We start from the raw sequence: 26151 nt of genomic DNA on the forward strand, positions 1-26151 counted from the left end.
AAATGAGTTTGACACCCCTGCCTTACATGATCCAGGTTAGATCTGCTGCATGCGTTCTTCATCCTCCTTCATGAATATCAAATGAATCGTCAGTTGTTCGGTCCTCATCACGTGTGTTTGTAAAAGCAGTGCCTCCTCATGACATGTCTATTTTCGTTCCCTGCAGCAGCTTGTATTGATCCTCTATTTATTAGCCTCTCAAAGTGCTCTTGTAAACCAAATCAATGCTAACATGTTTGTTTTGCATAATCCCCCCTTTTGCAATGTTATTTGGCAGCATCACAGCCTTTAATCTCAGACACATAAGTGCTTTTGACGTTGTGGACACTGTCTGTTTTATGTTGATTTCATTATGCAGAATATATGAGGCCAAAATATTAATAGAGACTAGACATAGATATATTTCCTCTGACATACATAAGGAATAATATCACCACAGCCAATAATTATCCTAGAATTGGAAAATAACAGCGCTCCAGTTTTCTGCAGGGGTCTGGAGTCAGCACTTGATACTATCTTCCTTCCCCTGAGTTACCATTGATCTCCGTCCAAAAGACCACAACAGCACATAAAAGCATTTCAGGACAGTCGCCAAAACGTGCATATACTAAAGTGGTTGTGATGTTCAGGGCTCTTAAAGGCCCGCCGTTTCTTCTACTGCAACGTCTTCATGGAGCACATCAAGGTGAGGCAGGGATGATTAACGAGCACAAATGCATCATGGGAGTGCCTTGAGTCAAGTTTCAAAGTGAAGATTATGGAAGTAAATCTGTCATCAGATTTTGACATATAAAAGCCATTGAATTTCTAGCACAGATTTTTTTTTGCACTGAAATTAAGTATCTGAATTTTTTGCATCAGAATTTTGGCATCTGAATGTTTGCATCTGAATTTATTGCATCTGAATTTTTTAAAATTCTAACTTTAAGAACATGGTTGAATTCAGAGACAAACAATTCAGATGCTTAATTTCAGTGCAAAAAAAATTCAGATACTTAATTTCAGTGAAAAAAAAATTCAGATACTTAATTTCAGTGCAAAAAAAAATCAGATACTTGATTTCAGAGCAAAAAAATAAAAATAAAAATCAGGTACTTAATTTTAGTGAAAAAAAATTCAGATACATAATTTCAGAGCAAAAAAAAAAAAAAAATCAGATACTTAATTTTAGTGCAAAAAAAAAAAAGTTCAGATACTTAATTTCAGGGCAAAAAAAATTCAGATACTTAATTTCAGAGCAAAAAAAAAAAAAAAAAATTCAGATACTTAATTTCAGAGCAAAAAAAAAAAAAAAATTCAGATACTTAATTTCAGGGCAAAAAAAAATTCAGATACTTAATTTCAGGGCAAAAAAAAATTCAGATACTTAATTTCAGGGCAAAAAAAATTCAGATACTTAATTTCAGGGCAAAAAAAATTCAGATACTTAATTTCAGTGAAAAAAAATTGAGATACTTAATTTCAGTGCAAAAAAAAAAAAAAAAAAAAATCAGGGCTACAAATTTAATGTCTTTTATAATTCAGAATCTGATGACACAGATTTACTTCCACAGGTTTGCAGTTGGAGTAGCGACACTTAAGAACGGATTGAAAACGAGCCTGAAACGTTGGGAGGTCTTTGTTTTATCGTGGTTCTCAGCAGGTGTAGTTTGGGTTTGAAATGCAAATGTGAACACAGTCGAAACGCTACTGAAGCACATTAGCAAACACAAACGTTAAATTTTGTATAAATATTTATTGCAGAGGAGGTATCTTTTATGTACATGCTATCACAATATAACACAATATAAATCTACCAAATATTCTCATATATTGATGCTATAAGCTTGTCATAGAGCAATAGTTATAACAAGCACATAATACAGTGGGTTAGGGACAGTATCACTCACTATACAACTTGTAACAGTCCATAAAAGTCCATAAAAGATCAATTTTTTTTCTTTTTTGTTCTATCAAGGGCAGTGAAACATCGGTCCTACTAATTTCTTGATTTTCATGCAGAAGCCACAAGAGCAAGATTTACAACGTTAACAGCATTGAATAGTAGGAGTAGCAATAGTAGTAGTTGTATTTGCCATCGGGTGACTTGGTTTGGTCACAGAGAGAGAGAGAGAGAGAGAGAGAGAGAGAGAGAGAGAGCGAGAGAGAGAGAGAGAAATCAGGGTTAAATAAAAGCAGCTAGCCGACAGAACGCACCATGGGAGAAAGATAAAAGATCCGATTGGTGGACAAAGAGCTACAGGACACAGTATTGTCTATGTCATGATGGTACAAGAACGCACATCCAAGTCAATGGTTGAGGTTCACCGATTCATGAGGATACCGCTAAAATACAATGAGAATCTCCAGAGAAACAGACATTAAGACACTTTTGTTATGTATACACAATTCAGTACACACACAGATATGGACTGACTGAACCGAGGGATGCTACGGCGGCAAGCACACCATCTGAAGTTATGCGAAGGGAAGCGACAGAGTAGACTGGAAGAAGAAAATGTGGCATAGTCCATGGTGTAATGGTAGGATGGTGCACTGATATGATGCTCTGATCTAAGGATTTTATTTGCACTGTAACTCCTATTGATCTGGAAAGACTGTAAAAAGGTTCATACGGTAAACAAGTTTTGACCCAGAAGCTAAAAAATGAAAAAAAGTCTACTAAAACGGAAGATATTGCTAGTGTTGCTCTTTTAACATCCACTCTTTTCATGATTAGGGTGAATAACAGAATTAGTGGGAACCCTCTAATTGCTCAAATATAACTTGCGCGTAAAAATTTTACCCAATGGAAAAACGACAATTTCGCCCAAAGTCTCATTTTTCGGTTAAAAGTTTTTGCGCTGGCAAGAGGTGGTTTTTCAGGCGTATCACGCAAAATTGCAATGGAAAGACCTTTTTTTTCGCAACTAGAGTCACGTGAATTAAAAAACCCGATGTCGACGTATGTTACAACAAGCGAAGAAGAAGAAGAAGAAACATGTTGCGGTATGTGTGGACACACCAGGAAACCCAATCATTTTTTAATTTAGTACAGGATAGAGGGGTAATATATAATAATAATAATGAACATATCTGGAAATCAACACTATATTTAAGTTCGTCGCCATGTTTACGGAATGACTTCTTGTGTCATCTCACGTTAATAAATAAAAAAAATCATCGCGTTTGTGATTGAATGGAAAACCCGACATTACGCACTTTTTTTTTTTTTTACATTTAGCAAATAACGGTAAAGTTTTGCGCAGATGTCCAATGGAAAAGTGCCAATTTTCGTGCTGAAACATAACTTTAACTCCATAAGTTAAAACATGGTTCATTTGTAACCTTAACCATGAGCTAGTAGTTGGGTTTGGTTCATACAGATAAGGTCAAAGTGGATGCATTAGTACATGTGGCTGGAACACTAACCCAATCAACGTCATCAAACATGGCTCAAATGTAGCCCTAAACTTAACACTAGTTTTAGGATTAGGATTTGATTTATAATAGAAGTAGCTCAGACTGAAATGCATGTATTGGACTGGAATTTCTCCTTGTTTCTATGTTTAACACGTGGCTGAAACACAATCCAAACTACCAAAGCACGTGTCAAGAACCTTTACAGTCTATAGAACCAGATTAAAAAGAAACTGGAAAACTGATTTAACCCACTTTGTTTTTTTTTTGTTTTTGTTTTTTAACCACACTTCATTATCATTAGTTGTACTTGCATTTCGGTTTCAGTAATTCAATGTTTGGGGTGTTTTTAAAGCACAGCACATCTACAATAAGTAAAACAGTTGATTTTTTTTTTTTAATCATTTTTATCGGGGCACATTTATGTATTTATTGTGTAATTGTGAAATCTCCACTGGCATATGTCAAGGCTCATGTGACAGACTTCAGTTTTGTTTTTTTAAAGTCTGGCAAAAAGGCGTCGAACTAATATAAGACACAGATTTTACTTTTAAAATGCTTTTATTCTGCGTATATGCTGTGTTTTACTGATGGGTCATGTAAGACTGGCTTTAGGCCTAAAAAACTGAGAGTAAAATGTTCTAATATTAAAAATAATTGTTATTCTTGTGTTTTTCTGACAAGCTGGAGACAGGCTCCACACTCACATCTGGATCAGAAACCATGGGTCGCAGAGTCCTGTACTAAAGTTTAAACCTGGCTCATGTGTAACCTTAACCCTAACCCTGAGGTGGGTCGCTGGTGACCAGGTGGATGTTAAAAGTTTACCAAATGGATTTAACTTTACTCAAATTCTCTTCATCATTTTGGAACCTGTATGAAAAAAACAGGAATATTTTCAATTAAAAAAACATGAAATGAAATACATTTCCGACAAGAGCTGAATATAGAGGAGATTTTTCATAACCTAATATTGGCATGACTTAAAAAAAACAAGGATTTACCTGTTGTCGTTACACCAGCAGCCAGGAATCCTCCTATAATGAGGGCCTGCATCTGCTACAGCGGTGCATATGATGGATGAGGCCGAACATCTGCCTCATAAATATCATATAGATCCATCAAAGCTTTATAATCAACCCGCGCACGGTGACGGTTCTTCTCTGACACCATTCCTAAAGGAGCTTATAAAGCAGAGGTGATGACAAAGCTGGCGCTGTAAGGCAAACACCCCGCCTGTGAAATATTTCCGACGAGCCCCACAGGTCAACGGTGGAGGCAATTTCTCAGTCGGAGGGGCAGATATAAGACACAGCGTCACTAAATCATGTTTATGGAGTCTCGCTGATAAAATCATGTTGGCATGTTAAACAAAACCAGATGACAGACTGTTTTTTTTTTTTTTTTTTTTTTTTTTTTTTAAGGATCATCTGCACCGGAGAAACATTGCGGTTGAATCAAATGCAGGACATAGTAAAATTCTCACCGACAAGCACTGATTTTAATCACAATTAGTCAGGTCTCCTACAGAGACGTGGACGTTTTGTCATGAGGAGTTTGACAGCAATTACAGATAATTACAATCAGTGACAACATTCAGTGATACCATGTTTATCTCACAAGATACCGGAAAGCAGATGCTATATTGATACATAGTTTTTCCCACATGACTGCAATTATTGTCAGCTGCTGGACATTTATTATTTAGTAAAAGCCGGAAACTTGTTTTTGTGTTTTAATCCCAGGACGGTTAGTGTATGATGAGTATTTAGACATTTTGATACAAAACACTGAACAAATCAAAACCTTCAAAAGGTTTAGTAAGATTATTAAATCATTACCACGTTGCTAAGTCTAATTCTAACATGATTAGTGTCATTAATCAACTGGGCGTTAGTCTACATTGCAAAAAACTAGGAAACACATGCCTTGCACTACTGTTTACGCATTACAAAAACATAAAAAATGATGGCAGTAAAAGCTTTTTTAGTTACTGAAGTTTTAAAGGATAATTTAATACAACCTGGAATTTATTTTAGCAATTTTGGTCTTTGTTAATATTGGTTAGGATCTACTCTCCAAAGTATAGAATATTTAATGTATTAGATATCTGGAAACATGGTGAAATCACTACAAAACAAATCACATGAAGTGAGAAAAACAAGCAGTCAAATAGTCCTGCACACTGTAAACAAAGCAGTAGTTTAGTCACATACTCTAATGTAGTCTGATTTAGGGGTGAAATGACTAAATTGTTCAAAATAGTTCTCAGGTGCCAGTTATTCACAACCATTTCAACCAAACCTGTCTTCATAAGTGGGGTTAGTGATAGGAACTTCCCATAGATAATAAGAAAATGTAGACATAGATATTTTTTGACATAAAAAGACACGGATGAGGTGGATGCAGGACAGAAAACCAACAAACCGACCAAATTTCAGCAGATTTTTGCATATTTTCCTGACAGTGTAAAACTTTTACCAGTTGCAGTGTCAATAAAAATTATATTCGTGGAACAGATTTCACACTGAGTAGTGGAAAACAGAACTGGCTTAGGCTGTTGTTATTTATTTCAGTCATAATCATTTCATCAGTTTTTCCGATCCAGCAACTGTAATAAATTTTGAGATGCTAGCGACTCTTGAGGAGGAAAATTAAAGTCCATGTCTACGGACTTTATGGTGAAAGGTAAGAATGGAAGTGTTGGATTTCAGATGTGCTGAAGTGTTTTCTCATCTCAGATACGGCCTGTCTGTTATTATTTTACATCATATTGGTGTATTTTAAAAGGTGTAGATGCAGTTCGTAGCCCCTGAACTTACATTGGTGTTCACTGTGATATTTCCATGATACAAAGGACTTACGCCGATGCTTTGAGGTCAGTTTCCAAGTCAGGACAGAACTACGAGACTTTTCTACAGATAAAAGAATTAGAAGTAAATGAAGGTAGATATGTTTTACACCCTGTTAAACCTGTTGTGGAGAAGTCAAACATGCTAACATGTCTTTCGTGAATGCAGTGTCAGTCGTCAACTAGATCACGTATAACAAGATAAAATGCCTGTTGTGCCCAATGCCATTTTGTTCCTGATTCAAACCAACGTCCTACGTCATCAGGCTGGAATTGGGTTGATAGTTGCTGTATTGTAGGAACGTTATGTCAGTCTGAGTAAGATTCCAAAACAAACTAGTAAGTTCAATTAATGAACATGCAAAGTGAAGAAAAAGAAGGATCTGATCCTAAACCCTAAAGCTGCAGATGTTACTGGACAGGATAAGTCTGACCACTTCCTGTTTCCTCTTCCTTAAAGTTTATATATGTATGTACGACTGTTTGACAGCTTGTTCTTTTTGCTTTGCAGTGATACCACCCAGTTTTCAAAGCAACAGAGTTTGTTGCTACATTGTACAGTTGTTAATAAGAACGAAGGCCAAAGCTAAAAGACAACTAATTATCCCTTATACAGCAGGTTGTATCAGTTCGTGGTAACCTGCTCACCTTTTACCATCTTTGTTTTACTGAGACATTGGGAATGTAACGAAGGAAATAGGAGGGAAAGCACTACCAGACACACACATACAAGTACACAAACGAACAATTAATGCAAGTCAGCACAAAGATCCATGCTGGATTCTTAAACAAAGCTGATGCAAATTATTTCCTCAGTATTTCCTTAGTAGCCTAGTGCCTCAGTATGTCTCTATCCTCACTTTTACTTGTGTTCATAAAGTAAGAGCTGTTTTTCGTACGCATTTATGTTAATGTGGCTCTTACTGAATCTTTGCCACCCTGAATGAGCTGTATTGTATATATGATAGCTGGAAGGTCAGTGCCTCTGGCATTAAGAAAGGAAACTAAAAACAACATTAACATCTGTCAACACGTTAACTGTTTTAGTTGACAAATTTTTAGGGTCCATCTACTCTGGCTGTGCATGCTGTTTATATATTTCACCGTCACAAAATGCTGAAGGAAGCAATAGCTTCACTTCAGACTAATACAAGACAACGCTAGTTAGTTAGGCACATACAGTACATCTCTGCAGACTTGGAAGCCTTTTAATCTGCCAAGAACTACAATTAAATAGATCTAAAAATATAGAAAATAAATAAGAAAACGTCTAAGTTTAGACAATATGTGATGCGCTTTTTGATATCATGCCATGAGGTGTAAACTAAGAAGACAAAATGTACAAGAAGACCAGAATTTGTCCTGATCTTAATTTATGGAGCTGGCTAAAGTGCAATAGACTGATATCCTCTTCACGTCTGTGCCAAGATTCAGACACAAACTAATAAATTACAGCCTTGAGACTTAACATCATTCTTTGGCTTTCACCTATTTTGCAGTTCAACCTTTCCATCCATAATTCTTCCTCCTATACGTGATATATTTTACTATACATCCATTATTATCATGCCCCTATTTCCAAGAAGTGATGATGTTGATACAGAAAAAAATAAAATGTAATAACTGTTGGCTGCATATAATGTGATAAATGCAGATTAACATTGCTCATGAAGTGACAAGGCGAATTAAAAGTTGCATAATTAGTCTAAGATTTAACTTTTCCTGTAATAATCTGGAATGCTCATCATGTTTTTGTACATAGAATGTATTTTCAAAACAGGTAAAACAGGAACAAAACCTCAGAAAGGAAGGCAACTTGTGGAACTTGATCGATTTTTCTTCCAAGTCACCGTACTAATAGTAAAAGGTAATATTTGAGGGTTTCAAAGTGGAAAAAAAGCATACGTCAATAACTATAATTTCATTGGTCCGTTAAGGTTGAGTGTCATGCCTTCTTGCTTGATGTGCTATCCTCGAAGTCCCAGGGACAAACATCTGCCTTTTTTGCAGCACTTACAACCCCAGCTTTAGGATTTGGATTACTCTGTTTCACCACAGAAGGACTTTTGTCTGTGCCTTTTTTATCTGATGTATCCTCAAAGTCCCACGGACAGACTTCAGCCTGCTTTCCTTTGGCTGCTCCAACATTAGTGCTTTTCCTTTTTTCTACCACGGGCACCTCCTGTTGACTCTCTACATCCCAGGGGCATACCTCAACCATTTTTTGCTGGCTCATGTGTTTCTCTGAAGATTTAATCTTGTCCTTAGCTTTTGTTCTGTTTTTCTCTTCATCAGCGTCTTTTGATTTCTCTTTCTCAACTGTTCTTGTTGAAAGGGTCCCCTTCTTTTTTGAAGGGGATTCCTTGCTTTTGGATACTTGAGATGGACTAGGTGTTCTCTCTGAATTTGGAGATATGGCAGTGCTGTCATAATCCCAAGGACAAACATCAACTTTTGCGGTTGGTAGTTGAAGGGAGCCCCTTACTTTGGATGTATCTGAAAGGGTATTTTTTCCTTTCCCATCCACCGGAGAAGTGCCTTTTAATTTTTTTGTTGTATCTGTTGAGCTTGTGAGCTCTGCAGTCTTTTGTGAATCTTCAAAGTCCCACGGACAAACCTCTGCCCGATGTCTTTTGGAGCTCTCTGCTGTTAAAGGAGGCTGTTGTATCTTAGAAAGTTGACTGGTTGGACTGGATATTTGTTGCTTTGATGCGTCTACTTGACCAGTTGGACTCTCACTCGTCTCCTCCCATGGACACACTTCTGCTCGAACTGCAGATGTTCTCTGAGTTTCTTTCGAATGGCTGACACTTGATGCAGACTGATCTGAACCTTTTTTCTTCTGCTGAGATTTGCTCGCCTTTGTGCCACCTCCGTGAACTGTTGTGGTTTCCTTTGGTGCTATGGATACATGCTTCTGGACCTTGTTTTCTGAAGGAGTGGGAATATCCTCCACTTCCCAGGGACATACCTCAGAGAGATCATAAAGATCCTTTCCCTTGACTGGATCAGAAGGAATTGCAGGTTGGCTTCCACTCACCTGTGGTTTGATGATCCCGCCTTTTGCCGTGCTCTGTTTGTACTCAACTGACTGGCTAATGATCATCTTCGGTTGGCTTTCACTCTCTGATTCTACACTGGCCTTTGCGTCTTTACTCTTTGGCTGACTCTTCTTATTGCTGTCGTCCGTGCTCTGGGTCTTTCCTGTCAAGCCTAAAGTCTTCTCTTTGGCACTGGCGATGACACTGAGGGACTTCTGAAGCATGGAGGCTCTGGGGTGAATCGGTTTCTTGTCTGCAGTGAGGTTATGTGCGCTTGCTGACTTGCATACCAAAGGAACTGACTCAGTGGATTCACTTGGGGCATTTATGTTTTCATTGGACTTTCTTTTGACCAGCTTCTTTCCCATGAGTGTGTCCAGGAGGGACCCTTCAGCCGTCGTCACCTCGATCTTATCTGTTGCAGAGCTGTTGGAGTCTTCACTCTGGTCACGGACGTGATCATAGCTGCTGTGGGACTTCTTCAAGGAGAAAACATTATTCTTGAGTGTCTCCTCCTTTGCTGGCTTCCCTTGGTGTGATGGGTCAAAAGGATTCTTCTTCAACATGCAGATGCTGTTGCGATTGCTCCCGTGTTCCCCAGCCTCTTTGTCTTCGCGGCTGCATTGCCGATGTACCGATTCAGGAATTTCTGTGATGCGCCTCATCAGTGAACGACCCAACCCTTTCTTAGAGCTCCGTTTCTTCTGGAGATGAGGGTTGTTAGCCAGCATCTTCTTTCTCTTGTAAATCTCTAACTGGGAGTAGAGTTTTTTCAGCTCTTCCTTTACAGCCATAAAAGAAAAGACACAGAGAAAAAGCAAAACATCACTTGTTTAGAACAAATAATTGCATTTCTTTGGGCTTAAAAAAAGAATTTCTAATTAAAGCACGGTCATACAAAAAGCAGACATTCTACTGCACAGAAATCATGCAGTACGAGTCCATCACATATGACTACATACAGTTGTTGCACTACGGAATATCACATGCTTTCTAAAAAGCAAAAAACAAAAAACAGGACAGTCTTGGACAGAATCAAATAAGGAAACGGTCGTGTTTTAATGTTAGGTCTGAAACAGCCTCAAAGCTTCAGTCTTAATTTTCTGGGTGCCCATCTGGTACAGTGCATGTAACATGGAGTCACCAAATAACATCAGTCCTTGTGGTAAATATGCCTTTAATGGACATAGACCCCAAACATTTTGGCAGAGAGACTTCTTCAGGACTAACAGACAAACGGAAATCTCTGCTCACGTTGGTACGTTTTTCCCAAAGACTGTCGCAAGATCTTACGCCACAGCCATTAATAGAACTGAGATGGCCCATTTCGTCTGGTGTCTGCAATAAAAAACTGCCATTGCTCAGTATTTTTGGAGGATTCAAAAGGCATCACCAGGTTATACAATGGAGAATAACAAGCAAAAGGTGACATTTCTTACCCTGATGTCCTCAGGGTCCAGACTGTGTTCGCTCCATGCTGATGTGATGCTGCTGTTAAGATACGACCCAGAGCGACCCATGTCCAACTCATCCTCATAGGCCTCAGACGCTATATCATCTCTCATGTGGGTGCCAGCAAACAAGAACTGGTGGATTGATTAGAAAAAAGAGCAAAAAATTACTACCGTTTCAGAAAGACTTCAACAACAATGGAGCTTGATTACTAAGATAATACAGCTTTGAAGCAAAATGTATTAATATGAGGATGACACTGTTGGCATTTTATCTAAAGTAAGTATATTTTGTACTTTCAGTGATGTAGAATGTGTTTACCTTAGGGATTAGCAGTAGTCCCAGTGTGACTGTCACTGTTAAGTGGGTGTGGGTGAAGAAGAGTAGTAGCATCCAGTCTGGATGCAGCTCAGGAGCAAGAGTGAACCTACAGGAATAAAAAATATATAAATAAATAAAAAATTTAAAATAACTATGAGAGACTAAAAGGAGGTCAGAATCATAAACTGAGAAGCAGAAGGAGAAAGCACAAGTGTAGGTGCACTGCAGTATGTTGACTAAATATTTGGTAACACTTCTTATCGGGGTACATATATTCACCATTAACTGAGCATACTGTCTATTTATGAGCCATTAAGGTCTTTAATTATGCCTCATTCTGCATGAGCATACTCTACAATAATGTAGAATTCCCTAATATGTAAAGAATCATTGTATAAATACATTATGTCATAGTTAGTGTCTGGTTCAAATCCTAGCACAATAAAGATGCATGAGTATGTACATATTTTATATATTGAATCTTTGTCAATATTTTCCTAATATGTCTAAATTAAGTTTTTCTAATCCATACTATGCTCCCATGTCTGCATTAAGGTCTTGCTCATAACTCATTGATCTGTAGTTTGACACTCATTAACTATTATTGAATTAGTTGAATAGAGCATGTTTATTACGAGCTCTCAAAACAGAACATATACTCTGGTGCTATTACAATCCTTTAAGATCTATACATAGCAAAGCATTTTAAGACTGAAATTCAGTACAAAACATTCCTTAGTGGACATATTAAGCAGAGAAAACTCTTAGTTAATGGTTAAGTAGTTACAGTCGTGTTGAATAAGGCTGAATAAGGCACTGACATATTTCTTCATGAGGACTAATAAAGATCCAGTATGTTATTAAAGGCATGCTAATAAGCAACAAGTTAGAGGTTCAATTGTAACTCTAGCTCTATCTAATTGCATTTCTAAGATGATGGCAGCAAGTGTTGTGCAGCTGCAGAAGTGCTGAAGAACATGGGAATGAATCTAAGTACTTTCAAGAAAAGTCCTGGTGTCCTCAACATAAAAATCAGTGTATAAATCTATCATGGACGCTGGCAAATGAGATAGCTGCTAACTTAAAAAGGAATTAGCGAACATTAAAAACAACAGAACAGACACCAACACAAGCCCCATATAGACTCAGAAGCACAAGCAAATTTTACATGTTGTACCTTTAATAGTGAACGCATGCTCCCTAACTGTTACCAAACATTTTATTGCATTTATACGGGTTAAACAACAGAATGTAACCAGGATCAGTGATCAAGCTGTTGGATCTCTGCAGACACACAAAGTATTTTATGTTCTGTAATCCCGGCTCATGTTAATTTTATAGAACACGTGTTTCCTTCGAACATGACAGCGAAATGTTAAATTCCAAATTCCTGTGAACTATGACTAACTTTATGCTGTGATATTCAGACACATGTTCTGAGTGCAGTAAACCTCTTTGATACAGATGGGCCCGGAGGAGACGCAGACCAGCAGATTTAATGTGTTTTCAGCCAAGGCAGATTTATATACTGTCTGTCTAGGCATCAGTTCAGCTGCTCAATTTAGGCTCATATAATGTTCCATTTGGACGACGCTTTTGCCAGCAAGGAGACTATTTCCCCTCGTACTCTGAACTGGTTTCAAAGTAAAAGTGTGACCTTAATTTGGTCTCAAGATTTGGCCTATTTATACATCACACGTTGATACACTGAGCTGACTGTGGTGAAAAAAATGAGATAATTGCTGGCAGAAACAACAGAAGTTCCAGTCTTTAATTTAAAACAGGCTTTCAGCACAGTGAGACCTTGTGTGCGCTGAAATAAAATGAAGGCATGTCCTGTCAGATGCTAATTCAAACACCGGAGAGTCTCTGTCCCAGCAAATGTCATCTACCAGGCTCATTACATTGTTGAAGTTGGCAAATGGCTAATTAACGAACAGTTACTGTGGTAATAGCTGAGAGGCTGGAACGAAGGCAAAGGTCCAGAGTACGAAATGCCCCAAAGCTTTGAAGTTTTTTCCCTCCTTCGTGTTTGTGAGGGGGTTTCTGTGTAGATGAGGATTTAATAACCTTGGCATACTGTCTCCAATTTGCAGCCTGCAGTGTTTCACTGAAGCACTCCCCATCAGTCAAGCTTGAACCTCCAGCTATTCCATTCCCTTCATTTTCTCTCAGCATCCCACTTGCACCTGGACCTGTGAAAAACCTGATGACTATCACGGTGAACAAGAAAGTCTGAGCTCTAACTGGTCACCTTGGGATCAAATAGCAGGTTGCCTCAGTAACAGAAATGGACGTTGGATGCTTCTAACAAGCCTCAGTGTACAATGTGGTCTCTGGTGACAGCAGGTCAGAATCATCTTGCCACATCAGGCACCTGTTCCAATTTATTAAGGGTCTCTCTTGGCCATTTCTGCAGAGAAAAGCCTTGAAACAAGTGTAGAGGAGGTGTAGTGCAAGACTTGGACACAGTAATCACAAAGAACCAGATGATCAAATACACTTATAAAAAGTCCTCAACCTGCCTGACTATAGGTCGATGATAAACAATTATTAGTAATGGCTCCTAATGCAGATATTCACGCTGATTTGAAATAAAAGATATAAATCATTCTGACATGGTTCATTAGCAAATAATGTAATGGAGCCGAGTTCTCAATTAGGAGAACTCCAGCTAGGAAGGGCTCTGGCGGTGTCAGCTGAAACACCTCATTTATAAACTGCACAGTGCAGCCTTCTGACGTGTAGACCGGAGGGAGAGGGCAATTTCACTACAATAGAACCAACCCCCAGATGAACAGCGGGGTTGAGCTCCACACGGCCGCTATACATGATGGAAATGAGACAATCTACTGGAGGACATAAACATCAAAATGACAACGGAGGAGAGCAGTCAAAAGCTATGATATAAATGCAGAGCTGGCAAAGTGGCAGCATTGCTATGTTGAAGAAGATGGGTTTGGTAGTAAATGTAATTGGAGCAAATGTTAGGTTTATTTTCTTTGGGGTATTAGATGAGGATCGTTCAGATAGGGCACTGATACTTACAACTGATACAACATTTACAGAGGAAATGTGATTTAGGCTTATTTATCGTTACTGCTACTGATAAGAAAATGCATAGTTAGAGTAGGATCCCAGCGCTGGGCCACTGTGGGTCCTTCTGTGTGGGGTCTACATGTTCTCTGTGCGTCTGTGGGGGTTCTCTGTGGGTACTCCTACTTACTCCCACCGTCCAAAGCAGTGGTGATTTCTCATAGACTGCAAGGGAAGTTCAGCTTCCCCTAAAATTATGAAAATGAAATGGTCAAGTATGTACAGTTGTGTTGACATTTCATTGCACATTGACATTCATCCATGCACTTCAATGGGACTGAGTGGAACAGTTTATTTCATTGCCTCAAAACTGGACGGTAATTGGATAAATGCCACGATGTGTCCTGCCCCCAGACGCTCAGCATCTCTGGGGGTGAATGGAGCTGTGGGCAGAGCTCAGCCGGGCTGGACACCGGGCTTCCACGTGCTGACTGGAGGATCAGTCGAAAGGCTGAATCCCATTTGATTGACAGCTATTTTGAGATCTACTCCTCCACTTGACACAGTTCAGTTTAATACTGTTGCGCATTCTGCTGTGAAATCGAGAGAAACCACTACCAAATTACTTGTTCATTTCTTGCACTGTAAATAAAACACACTCATTGTACTTCCTTGTTTCAATTTAACATAATTTCAATGTTTTCTTGTTTACTTGGTACGATAAGGTTTTCTTAAAAAGGAACGGAGGGCTGAATTTATGTTTAAATAACTTGACTTTTTTTTTTTTATGTAAGCCGACAATGAGCTTCCCCTCTCTGAAAGACGAGCAGCCGCCACTGGTCCAAAGACATGCGCCTTAATAGGTTAACTGGTCAGTAGGGCTGGGCGATTTGGAAAAAAATCATATCACAATAATTTTTTTCATATCAGACGATATTGATATGCAGTGTTTCTGTTGATAAGGTTTTGCCGTAGTGCTGCGCTCAAAAAAATCCTTACCGCCACACTATATATTTCATACAAAACAATCATCACCATCACATTAGGCTTATTATACAGTACATATGTATAATATATAATAGACCAGGACAAATGAAAGTTTGCAAAGCTTCAGGAGGTAGGGAAAAGATAAATGAGCATTAAGTTTTAGTTTAACTTCCGCGTGCGGCACAGTCTGACCGACCAAAACGCACACGCGCATTCCCCTGGTTGAACCGTGCGTGTGCACCCTCCAGCCGAACTGTGTGCGCGTTTCTGTTACTCATAAGTTAGTTGTGAAGACATGGGGAGAGAGATAGAGAGACATCATGGCACTTATGGAAAAGTCCCTCCGCTCTTACAATTATCCTCCCCTCCACTGTTACATATTATTCCCCTGTTTTATTCATCTCCTCCCAGCCCCCCCATCTTAAGATTTCTTGACCCCGTCATAAAAGCATCTTAAGTTTCAGTTTCACTTTCTTCGGCTGTATAGTTTGCGTGTATTAGGTATTAGGTAGGCATGGACTGCGACCCCCCCCCCCCCCCCCGATGTGGGTCTAGCATGATTGGTTTGGTGCGGCGCTACTTACTATGATTGGCTGTTCTTACTATTGTCAAAACATGGATGAATTAATTCTATTGAAATTGTATCGACTATATCTCATATTTCTATCGAGGAAAACTTACATCGCGATGCATATTGTTATCATCTTATCGCCCAGCCTTACTGGTCAGTCTAAGTCTGTGTTCACACTACAAGAAAAAGTGACCCATATGTGACCACATGATTACACATGACTCTGATGGCATTTGTATAATAATGTGAGCAAAAAAACCCCCAAAAAACAGATATCAGCAAAAATCAGAATCACCCGTAGGTGTGAATGCGACAGTGAATAGTTGTTCGTCTGTATATTCTCAGTACTGTGTTAAACTGGTGACATGTCTAGGGTTTACCAGCCATGACCCCTTCGAGAACTGAACGTTTCATAAAATGAATGAATGCAAGAATGAATGAAAAACACAGATGAAAAGTAGTTGCATCTGTCTGCTGTGTGTGACCTAAATAAATGTTTCATCTGCTATTGTGTTGCCATGTTTTTTTTTGTTTTTGAGTTTTGAACTGAAAATCAAACTATCTGCAGTCTGCTTCTCTTTTGTATTTCAACAGTCCATGTCAAGAATTTTCTTTTTTAAATGATGTAGTCACAGAGGTTTATGACATTGCACCACCACTCAGTCATAACAGTCTGACAAAAGTACCATCCCTTGTGGTATCCTTGTTAAGTCTTGTGCCTTGAGGACATTTTGTGTTTGTAATTTGTTGTATTTTTTATGTGTAAGATATTACTTTTTTCTTTTCTTTTTAATCCATTAGGTATTTCATGGATTAAAATGGTAAAAATGAATTAATTAAATATTAATTGATTAAAAAAATAGTTCATTCATTGTAAACATCAGGATTTAAGTTAAAAATAATAATATTTTTTGTGTAATCTTTTATTGACATTGATATTTTGCCCCTACTGACATTATATGAAGTCAGGAAAAAGGGTTAAAAATGAATAAACTGTGAATTAATCCTCATCCATCGATCACATATTTTTAATCTCCTATTTTATATATAATTTTATCAGCAAAAAAAAGAATATTGTCAATATTTTAAAAGCTCCTTTGGTTAAAATATAATAATAATGACAGGTACAAAAATATAAAAAGGATTTCAAATGGTAAAGTAAAAGTAAAAGCATGTTTCACTTGTACATGAGGAAAAGCTTTGAGAATGCTCCTGAATAATGCATTATGTGTGCCATTTCTGTGATATATGCCCACTAAGCAAGCATGATGAATGGGACCGGAGGATTTACCTGATGACATAAAATATCGCTGACAGTACAAGCTCATTGTGAACAGCGATCGCCATGTAGCGAGGTTCGTGAAAGGCCGACGGCACCGTCCTCACAGCGTAACACAGGTACACAGCCCAAAGCAGGAAGAGGAACTCAGCTGTGGAGCAAAAAGCACAAGGAGAGGGTAAACAGACTGGAGGCAGAGGAAGGGAAGGTGTTGCAAGCTAGTGAACAAGCTTTATGGGTCACAAAAAAAAACAATGTGCACCAATACAGCTGTCAGGTCAAAGGTCAACACGCACATGAAGCAGGTGCAAAAGGCCGTATGAGTCCTGAAACTGCAGCTAAACACCCTTTTCTGCTCAAACTATCAAACTCATTTACAGCAGCGATGGTTGTATTCTCTGGACGCTAAACAAATCCCAATGCACCTCCATGGAAACGCTAATGTGGTAACACTTTATAATAAGTACACACTATGACGCATTAGTTAAGCATTAACAAATACTGTATTCATCATTTATAAAGCATATTTCTAACATGTATACTCATTAATATATGGTTTATAAGTACAGTTATAATGGTTTTACTCATTAATAATGAGAACATTAGTTATGGATTAACAAATACTGTATTCATCATTTATAAAGCATATTTTTGACATGAATACTCATTAATATATGGTTTATAAGCACAGTTGTAAATGTTCTACTAATCATTAATAAGCTCATCTACATTGTGCTTAATGATAGTATTTTCATACTTTATAAATTATGGATTCAGCATGTAAAAATATAGTATTGCATCACTTACAAACCAGTTATGATGTACATTTATGCTCGCACATACACTATTCAGACATGTACTAATGGTTAGTGAATATTTTAGTGGGTATTTTATACTAACTCACACATTTATTTTCCAATAGATGTCCTATAAACAGTTATTAATACAGGAATCCATTATTTCAGGTAGTTATAAAGCACTTACTACTCATTAATTAAGTATATGGTGTGAGCTCACCTAAAGTGTGGACTGTCTTTGCCATATAAAACATTTACAAATGAGATTTAAAGGTTGGCAATGCCTAAAGACTCACAAAAGTCTGAGTTATTCTAACAAAGGAAAGACAAAGCACATGGGATTATTAAAACAAACTGCATGATTGAATGATGAATGATTATGATTATGAATGATGAGTAAAACATTTATAGCTGTGCTTATAAACCATGTACTAATGAGTATTCATGTCAGAAATATGCTTTATAAAAAATGAATTCAGTATTTGTTAATGCTTAACTAATGCTTCATAGTGTGTATTTATTATAAAGTGTTACCACTAATGTTTCTGCGGTAGCTGGCACCAACAGCAATAAACACATCACTTTTTTTCCCCCATGAATACCAGTTGCCATTATTTTGACATATGTTTTGTCATGTGCTTGAACCGTCGGCCTGTGAATCATATCTATGTGACAATAGGGAACAGCAGCAGGCACTGATGCAACTCGCTCTAACAAGAGTAATTGGTCAGGGTTACATGAAGGTGTGTGAAGACCAAAACATCAACAATGTATTGTGACGATTAATATTTACCGCTCGAATCTAGGCTTTTTTTTTTTCACGTTTTACGCAAAATGAATAAGTACAGTATTTTGCATTTAGATCACTGACCGCGTATGCAGCCAGGTGTGGATTTGTACATCTGAGAGATTTATCGCATCTGGGTGTTTATGTAATTTACGACCTGTGAGCATGTGACATCTAAGCTAACTTGCACATGCCATCTTTCAGCAACCTATTTTACTCGCTAATAAACAAAAATGAAAATGTGCTCTCTCTGTGTTGTATCACAGTGTGTTTGCTCAGCGGGGGGGTTCCATCTGTTTTCCCAGAAGTCACAAAAGAACCGTGGTTCTTTCCCGCGAAACCTGAGTCAGCAGTCGTAAACAGCATGTAGATCTTTTCAGCTTGATATGTTGCTTCCCTCTGAGCATCTTGGATTTTTCATCTGTCTTTATCTGCCGCTGCCCCCCCCCCATGTGCAACACAGGAATACATCCAAAAGTGTAGCACCACACAGGATTAATGTCTTCTTTTGGAAAATGTCAGCACATCGCCAACCTCATCACTCACTATCCCCTCATTGCTCATACTCTCTTTGAACCCAAAATTCTACCATGCCTGACAAATTATTCACTGATTCGTTGCCATGAATACCTCAAATAACCCATGTTTTCTCACTTTGCTGCACACGCATGTATGCAAATCTATTCACAACACCCTGTGGAGGTGGAGGTCAGTAGCAGGGCTTACCAACAGCCATCATGTAGTCCCAGCGATCCAGCAGGCACATGCTGAACTGCAGCCCATCGGGGGTGTAGCCCACATCGATGAGAGCCAACTTTCTGTCTGGGTTCTGACAGACGGCAGATGTCCAAGCCACAAGGAACCAGAGGACGATCAGCAGGATGATGCCCAGCAGACGCAACACTCGCCAGCTGGTCATATAGGGGATCCTCTGGGCTGTACGGGACAGGAATACCTTCAGCACCCTGTGGGGGGGGCGGGGGGACACATGAGAGTAGGGCTGTGTATTGGCAAGAATCTGGCGATACGATACAAATCACAATACAAGGATCACGATACGATATATCACAATATATCATGATACTGTTAAAAAGGCAATTTTTTTTGTTTGTTTCTTTTTTCTTTAAATGATTATTTCTTTGAAGAATTGAATTACACCCGAAATATGCACAAATACTAAGCACATTTTTTTTGATCAGAACAGGATCACAAAATTTTCCCGTTAAAATTTAAATTATATTTTACAGACATTACAGTTTAAGATCCTGCTCAAATGTTCATATTCTATTAGTTAATAACTAACATCATAACATTATTTTTGTGCAATCCCAACAAAGGAACTAACATCTCCCTCTCAGGCAGTTAAAAGTCCTTTTCGATCCTTCAAATAACCATTATTTAATAAAACATAAAACATAAACAATAAAGAAAAACCAAAACCAAAAATAAACCTCCACCATATCTGCATTTGAATAAATACATAAAAATATCGATACAGTACTTTTTAATATCGACACAGTATCATGAAATGAAATATCGCGATATATTGCAGAACCGATATTTTCTTACATCCCTACATGAGAGGCCCACTTTGAGAACAGCACAGACACAAATGATCAGTAAAGACGCAACACTTGAGTTTCCATACAGGGTGGGGAAGCAAAATTTACAATGAACATTTAGTTGATTTTTCTCAGCAGGCACTACGTCAGTTGTTTTGAAACCAAACATATATTGATGTCATAATCATACCTAACACTATTATCCATACCTTTTCAGAAACTTTTGCCCATATGAGTAATCAGGAAAGCAAACGTCAAAGAGTGTGTGATTTGCTGAATGCACTCGTCACACCAAAAGAGATTTCAAAAATAGTTGGAGTGTCCATAAAGACTGTTTATAATGGAAAGAAGAGAATGACTATGAGCAAAACTATTACGAGAAAGTCTGGAAGATACTATTAAAGAAGAATGGGAGAAGTTGTCACCCCAATATTTGAGGAACAGTTGTGCAAGTTTCAGGAAGCGTGTGAAGGCAGTTATTGAGAAAGAAGGAGGACACATAGAATAAAAACATTTTCTATTATGTAAATTTTCTTGTGGCAAATAAATTCTAATGACTTTCAATAAACTAATTGGTCATACACTGTCTTTCAATCCCTGCCTCAAAATATTGTAAATTTTGCTTCCCCGCCCTGTATAAGTTTACAGCAAAATACAGGGTGTCTCAGAAAAAAGTAGACCCTCAGAAAAAACAACATAAAACCAAAATGCAAAGACATTTTGAAAATCTGGTCGTATGTGTTTATTGACCATGTGATTCTCCCTTGATTGACACCAGAGTCCTGGGTCAGTTTTCATGCTTCAGTCAACAACGCTAATTTGAATTGTGCAAAATAAAGTATTTTGCGCATGGAAGTGTAAGGGTTAATATGAGATCTGTCGCCATGGATGACAAGATCCATTGGTCTTTCACTTGCATACGTTGTCATGCCTGCAGCCAGACGTTAGTCTGGTTTTGTCTGTCTTTATGTTGTTTGTCACTTCCTGTTTTATTTGTTAAGTTTCCCCTCATGTGTCTTGTCTGTTGTCTTTACTTCCTGTTCCCTGATTCGTTCTCACCTTTTACCTGATTACCTGTCTCCGCCCTGATTTGCTCCACCTGTGTCTAGTTGTCTTCCCTCCCTTTGTGTATTTAAACCCTGTCTCTTCCCCCTGTCAGACGCCAGTTTGTTACTCTGCAGTACTTACCAGCGTTCTGATCTTGTCTGTCTGTTTTGGATTCCTGTTTTGACCCTTTTTTGCTACCCGGTTTTTTGCCTACTGCCTACTCCCTGTCGGTTTTTCTTGCCTCATCTGATTCTGGTTCTGATCGCCTTGCCTGACTTTTGGTACGTGAGTTTTTGCCTTTCCCTTATGTCCTGTCGCCTGATTTATAGCTTACCTGTGTATGACCTGTTTCCGTCCCTGACCTCCCTTTGCTTTTCCCCAGTCGGGAAAAAGACCCGCTAACCACACGGGGAGACGGGTTGTCGTTCTCGGTCCGGAGGACTGATTCGAAGAGGAAATTACCACCTATTATCCTCAAGATTTTGTCATTTATATTTTTCCTACACCTGTGTGTGACTAATAAATCTTTTGAACTTTACATCCTGACTCTGAGTTCTGGCTTTTGGATTCTGTGCCTGTGACTAGCGCCTATACATACGTAAAACAGGAAAAGAACTAGAAAAGCACCGGAGAGTGCAGACCTCTGCCAAGGCAGATCAGTCCCCCCCCAAACACCCCCCTCTCCAACCACTACCAAAATTTAATTATTTGTTCCTTGTGCCAGTATCAATATTTCCTGAAAATTTCATCAAAATCCACATGTGACCAGATTTTCAAAATGTCTTTGCATTTTGGTGTTATGTTTTTTTTTGAGTCTACTTTTTCTGATACACCCTGTATGGGCAGAAAGAAAATGCAAATAAAGCCTGATTTTATCATTGGGTTTGGAGTCAAAGAAATGGACTTTGTAGTGTTTGTTTGAAAGGTGGAAAACTACTTCTTCTTCGGATTGTGGAAACAGTCAGAACTTATCTATCGCTGTTCTATCCCCTATTAAGCATGAAAAAAAAGCAAAAAACCATCTTGAATGATTGTAAACACTTTTCGTAGAGAGTATTTCATTTTAAATATGTATTGCAAGTCACTGTGTTATTGTCTTGTAGTTGTTTTTATACAGCTTATATCTTTTAGTCTTGACTGTATCTCTTAATCTTTTACACTTGTACTCTGAGACCTCTGCACAAGAATTCCTATGTACCTGAACAAGTGTACAAATGGCAGATAAACTTTATCGATCCCTCTCGTGATGATTAAAGTCCAGGACCAAAAACCATTCTGGACAAAGCTAAAGACTTTTCACACATCTACTGGTTATTGTTTTGTTACAATAAGGTTAAAGTAAATAAAGTTAGCAATAAAATTAATGTAAATGATTAAATATGTAACTAATTCATCTTATATTAGGCAAATTTAAGCTATTAATACATAATAACATTGACACTACTGATAAATGATTACTAAACATTAGTTAACTATTAATTAGCTGTTAGTGCATAATCTAATATCAAATAATGTACTCTTATTTTGTAATTGTTTTTGAACGCTTTGGATGCTTGTTTATTTTTTTCATTTCTTCCATATTTTCCTAATCTGTTGTTACAATCATGATGTAAAATGATGAAAAATATGTTCCATCCTTCTGAGATCCAGCAATGCATTTTTGTCCTCTGTAGGGGACAAAAGTTCCACAGTTTTACTTAAAAAATGTCGTCCATTGCAAAGGACAAAACAAACAAATAAATAAATATAGACAAATAATTTTAAAAATGCCTCTGAAAAAAACTGTTGCATTATGTAGTTTCCAATCAGGGCAATTGTTTAATGTAATAAAGCTAAAACTTTCACTTTCCTGGGTCTCAGGAGGATATTATACAGTTTTTTATAAACCTACAAATGCTGTCATAGTAAATGCTATTATGTGAACATGAATGTACAGTTTTTTTTCACGCTCTGGCACGAACACCTACAAATGCCACTCCATCAGAAACACAACATCGACTGCACCTAAACTCCCCAGAAAAATCTAAAACAAAAAGAAAGAAAGAAAAAGGGAGGTATGGATCATTTCAGATACCAGTGATGACTTTTTTTTTTTTTTTTCTTTAACTCAGTTGGAGCTGTTGGATGGATTTCTCATTCAGTTTAGAGAAACAAAAACTGTAAAGACCTGCCACTCATTACTATGCTCTTTTTTTTTTTTAATTTTATTATTTTTTTATTATTTTAAATTATACATTTACACAAACTAGGGATGCACCGATACCACTTTTTTCCAGACCGAGTACGAGTATGAGTACTTACATTTGAGTACTTGCCAATACCGAGTACCAATACGAGTACTTAATAATCCCATTCCAGTTGTTAGTTTCTTTTGTAAACGTGCTTTATTGTCGTTGTCATTAGTCTGACTGGAAAAAAGTGCTGCTACTGACATTTAATGTGTTGGAATGAGCGTTTCTCAATTAATCCATCAGGGGGCGCCGCTCTGAATTAACCATACTGGAGAAATACCACGAAGAAGAGTAAAGTTTTTTGAGAAGAAGAAGAAGAAAGTCAGTAATAACAAACATGGAGACGACAGAGGCAAAACTTATGTGATACTAATATTGCAGCGTTTTCACTGGTAAGGTTTAAAAGCTTAGCTTCAGCAGGAAGAGAAAAGAGAAATGAGTGATAGGTTTTGTTTTCACTTCTGCTGGCGGTGGTCCGCACCGCTCCGTACTCCAGGTGGTATTCTCTGTCCCGGTACACATCCGCCAGCACCTGGAAAACTGATGGAATGTACGCAGAGGACGGACAGAACGCTGCGTCCGTATCTGTCTGTGTCTTTAACGTTACTGTCAGTCAACGTTACTTTTATCACCGTCATTTATTTTGAAAATCTCCACACTCTTCACACTCCACACACATTATTCCACCGCCGCGTACCTGCTGCACTGAACTGTGAATGTGACATGTCACCCGTAAGTGGTATCGGTGCATTTGTATCGAATATCTTTTACAAGTACGAATACGAGTACACACACTGAGTATCGGAGCCGATGCCCAATACTCGTATCGGTATCGGTGCATCCCTAACACAAACATGTACCTAGACATAAGGAACCACACAGACACAATATAAAACAAATTAAATAAAAATTATACAACAAACCTACAAACCCACTAAACACAAAAAAGAGAGAAAAAAACCCCACAACAACAAAAAAACAACAGTTTAACAGTATTATCACTGTTACTATGCTCTTTAAAATGATGTCGTTTTACATCCACAAACACAGAGTTCATAACAAAGGAATTAAAACCCACGCAGACACATGACCAGCCCTCGCTATTATTAGGCTCTGCCCTTCACGCACATTGATGAAGTGTCCACCATGCTCCCCACTAATGAGTCCCCCATCAAAAATTGATTTGTGCAATATGTTAACTTGCACCTCTAAGGGTTTACTTACTTTCTCACTCGCATTAACCACATCCTCTTAATCAGCATCTTCATTAGGTCTTTCTGACAGATTCACCTGACAAAAAGCCCCACAGATGAACAATTTCAAGTGCGTTACTTTAAAATACAGCGGACCCCAGCCTCATTATCATCCATTCAGGCCCTAAACCCCCCCCTCTCATCCTCTCCATATCCTCCAGCAGTCGTCTCTCAGTGAGCTGTAACTCTGCTCCTGCACACATTCGCTTCACTGTGGATGTCGATGCCAACTATCATTCAATACAACGTTATGTATGGAAATCATTTGAGGCCGAAGCACCCCGTGTTTCCTTAATTACTTTTATTTGGCAATTCTCTCTTCCACTTAATGAGGCAATGAATCCACCCCTTAATGTGTATCAGTGTAGTCCGGTGATGAAGTAGCAGAGAAACATGCTGTCTCGACACTTCATAAGGCTGTTACTTTTACAAGGAATTAAGATGTAAGATGCTGTGTAATTACATTTAAACAGGTCAATGTAATCCAATAGACGTTTCCGGGGATGGAGAATGATGTTGGACAATTGATTTTGGGCAGTTTGTGTGTGTGTGTGTGTATTACCTATACAATTTAAGACTCAGCGTCCCGTAGACTGTGGCGAAGCCCAGCATTCGAACCCATCGCAGCAGGATGCAGCGAAACACGCTCGGCTGGAAATAGAGAATCCCAACCTGCAAGAGGAAGGAAAAGTGATTTAAAAAAGGAGATTTCTACATAGCACAGGCTCATTAACGAAACAAAGCAAAACATAAATAAGAGAACCATCCAGCTGTGACTGTTTTCCATCTGATTGATAGTAGGCTTCTATAGTGTAAAGGGTGTAGATGTATTTAACTGTGAATTTAGCAAAATGGTGAATGAGTTATTGTGTTTTCATCCTCAGCAAGGCCATAAGAGTTATTGATTTTTCATTATAGTTTAGTTTTTAGTTTTGACTTTTTTTTTCTCTAATCCAGTTAGTTTTAATTAGTTTTTAGAGCAGGTTTGCTAGTTTTTATTAGTTTTCGTTATTTTCTAAATAGTTTTAGTTTAGTTTCAGTTTCTTTATATCTTTTATCTTCTTCACCGTCAAATTCAAATGAATCCCAGACAGGACTCTGCTGCTCTCTCCCAAATTTAGTCTCCATGTTTCCAGGTAGAGTTTGGACGAGAAGAAGTGACGAGAACTGACTAAATATCATATGGTGCCAGCAGTTAAGATTGCTTTAGGGAAATAAATCGATTTTATATCAATCCGACATTGACAAAGATAAAAACGAAGGGAATTTTATCCAGAATTTTTATACATTTTAGTTAGTTTTGTAAACACACAATACAGTTTCAGTTAGTTATTGTTTTTTTCTTTTAATTATAGTTTTTATTTATTTCAGTTAACGAAAATGTTTTTACGATTCTAGTTTTCGTCATTTCGTTAGTTTTTGTTAACGATAATAACCTTGATCCTCGGTGATTCAGTCAAGGTGGTGGAGAAATGTAAGTGCAGAAGCTGAATTTCTCTCAGTCCAAGTCACAATATAAATACAGTTGCGGAAAAAA

At 38.0% G+C, this 26151-nt stretch overlaps 1 protein-coding gene across 1 annotated transcript; it reads right to left on the reverse strand.

Moving 5' to 3' along the window:
- Nucleotides 1-1905: 1905 nt before the first annotated feature.
- LOC115411051 (probable G-protein coupled receptor 158) lies at nt 1906-25287 on the reverse strand. The gene is made up of 7 exons (XM_030122995.1): nt 25177-25287; nt 19248-19486; nt 16950-17088; nt 11065-11170; nt 10731-10877; nt 3291-10073; nt 1906-2754 (listed from the first exon to the last, which is right to left on the reverse strand). The coding sequence occupies exons 1-6, from the start codon at nt 25224-25226 to the stop codon at nt 8196-8198; spliced, it is 2559 nt and encodes an 852-aa protein (XP_029978855.1). The 5' UTR covers nt 25227-25287; the 3' UTR covers nt 1906-2754; nt 3291-8195.
- Between the last annotated feature and the right edge of the window lie 864 nt (nt 25288-26151).

Source organism: Sphaeramia orbicularis, chromosome 20 (assembly GCF_902148855.1).
Source record: "Sphaeramia orbicularis chromosome 20, fSphaOr1.1, whole genome shotgun sequence".
Taxonomy (NCBI): Eukaryota; Metazoa; Chordata; class Actinopteri; order Kurtiformes; family Apogonidae; genus Sphaeramia; species Sphaeramia orbicularis.

Excerpts from the sequence above, each read along its gene's own strand:
- LOC115411051 (XM_030122995.1), bottom strand. The coding sequence starts at position 25,226 with ATGCTGGGCTTCGCCACAGTCTACGGGACGCTGAGTCTTAAATTGTAT. Across the intron at positions 19,487-25,176 it reads CTGAGTCTTAAATTGTATAG|GGTGCTGAAGGTATTCCTGT; the intron begins GTAATACACACA and ends CCCCCCCCACAG. Across the intron at positions 17,089-19,247 it reads GGACTACATGATGGCTGTTG|CTGAGTTCCTCTTCCTGCTT; the intron begins GTAAGCCCTGCT and ends TTTGCTCCACAG.